The 641-nt window shown below is 41.7% G+C and overlaps 1 protein-coding gene across 1 annotated transcript in view; it reads right to left on the bottom strand.

The window, feature by feature from the left end:
* LOC109484343 (zeta-crystallin-like) overlaps positions 1-641 on the bottom strand; it is a 13,911-nt gene that overhangs the window by 1,900 nt on the left and 11,370 nt on the right. Inside the window, exon 6 of the mRNA XM_019787597.1 lies at positions 151-300. Within this exon, the coding sequence (XP_019643156.1) occupies positions 151-300 (150 nt within the window). The remainder of the gene's footprint in view (positions 1-150; positions 301-641) is intronic.

The raw sequence follows: 641 nt of genomic DNA, 5'->3' as shown, positions 1-641 counted from the left end.
GCAAATCAGAAAAAACGAAGAGGCGAATCCGAGAACCAACAAATTAAATTGGTGTGGCCTTAAAATGTGTTTACCATGATCTTGTCAATGTAGTACATGCCTTAGCAGCTGAAGACATTTATCAAGTATCAGACACAGTTTTTTTTTTACCATGATCTTGTCTGTGTATCCCTCCTCCCGATGGTTGAAGACGTGTGACGCTCCGTTCTTCCTCACCAGCTCCATCCCCTCCCCGCTGCCTGCCGTTCCCATGACAACCATCCCACGAGCCTTTGCCAGCTGAACAGCAGCTAACCCAACCTAAAACATAGAGCAGGATAGAACAGGTCTTAGAAAAGACAAGATAGTGTAACAAACGGTCTTTCTGCGTGGGTAGGATTTGGACTAACTTACGACTACAGTTACGATTACAGTTACGATTACAGTTACGATTACGGTTACAATCCTTAGACTCTCACTCTAAGGCACAAGTTACTAGACTCTCACTCTAAGTAACACCAAAGCCAGGTCGATTTATATTTGATGTGACTTTATTGACTAACTGCGGTATAACAATATACAAAGCAATGGAACATATAATGGAGCGACGGATACAAAGTTAACCAAGTACTAAAGTAGAGCAAGAATAACGAAAGTAAATA

This window comes from Branchiostoma belcheri, unplaced genomic scaffold (assembly GCF_001625305.1).
Source record: "Branchiostoma belcheri isolate BF01 breed outbred unplaced genomic scaffold, Haploidv18h27 scaffold7, whole genome shotgun sequence".
Lineage (NCBI taxonomy): Eukaryota > Metazoa > Chordata > Leptocardii > Amphioxiformes > Branchiostomatidae > Branchiostoma > Branchiostoma belcheri.
This window is presented reverse-complemented; position numbering and strand designations above follow the sequence as displayed.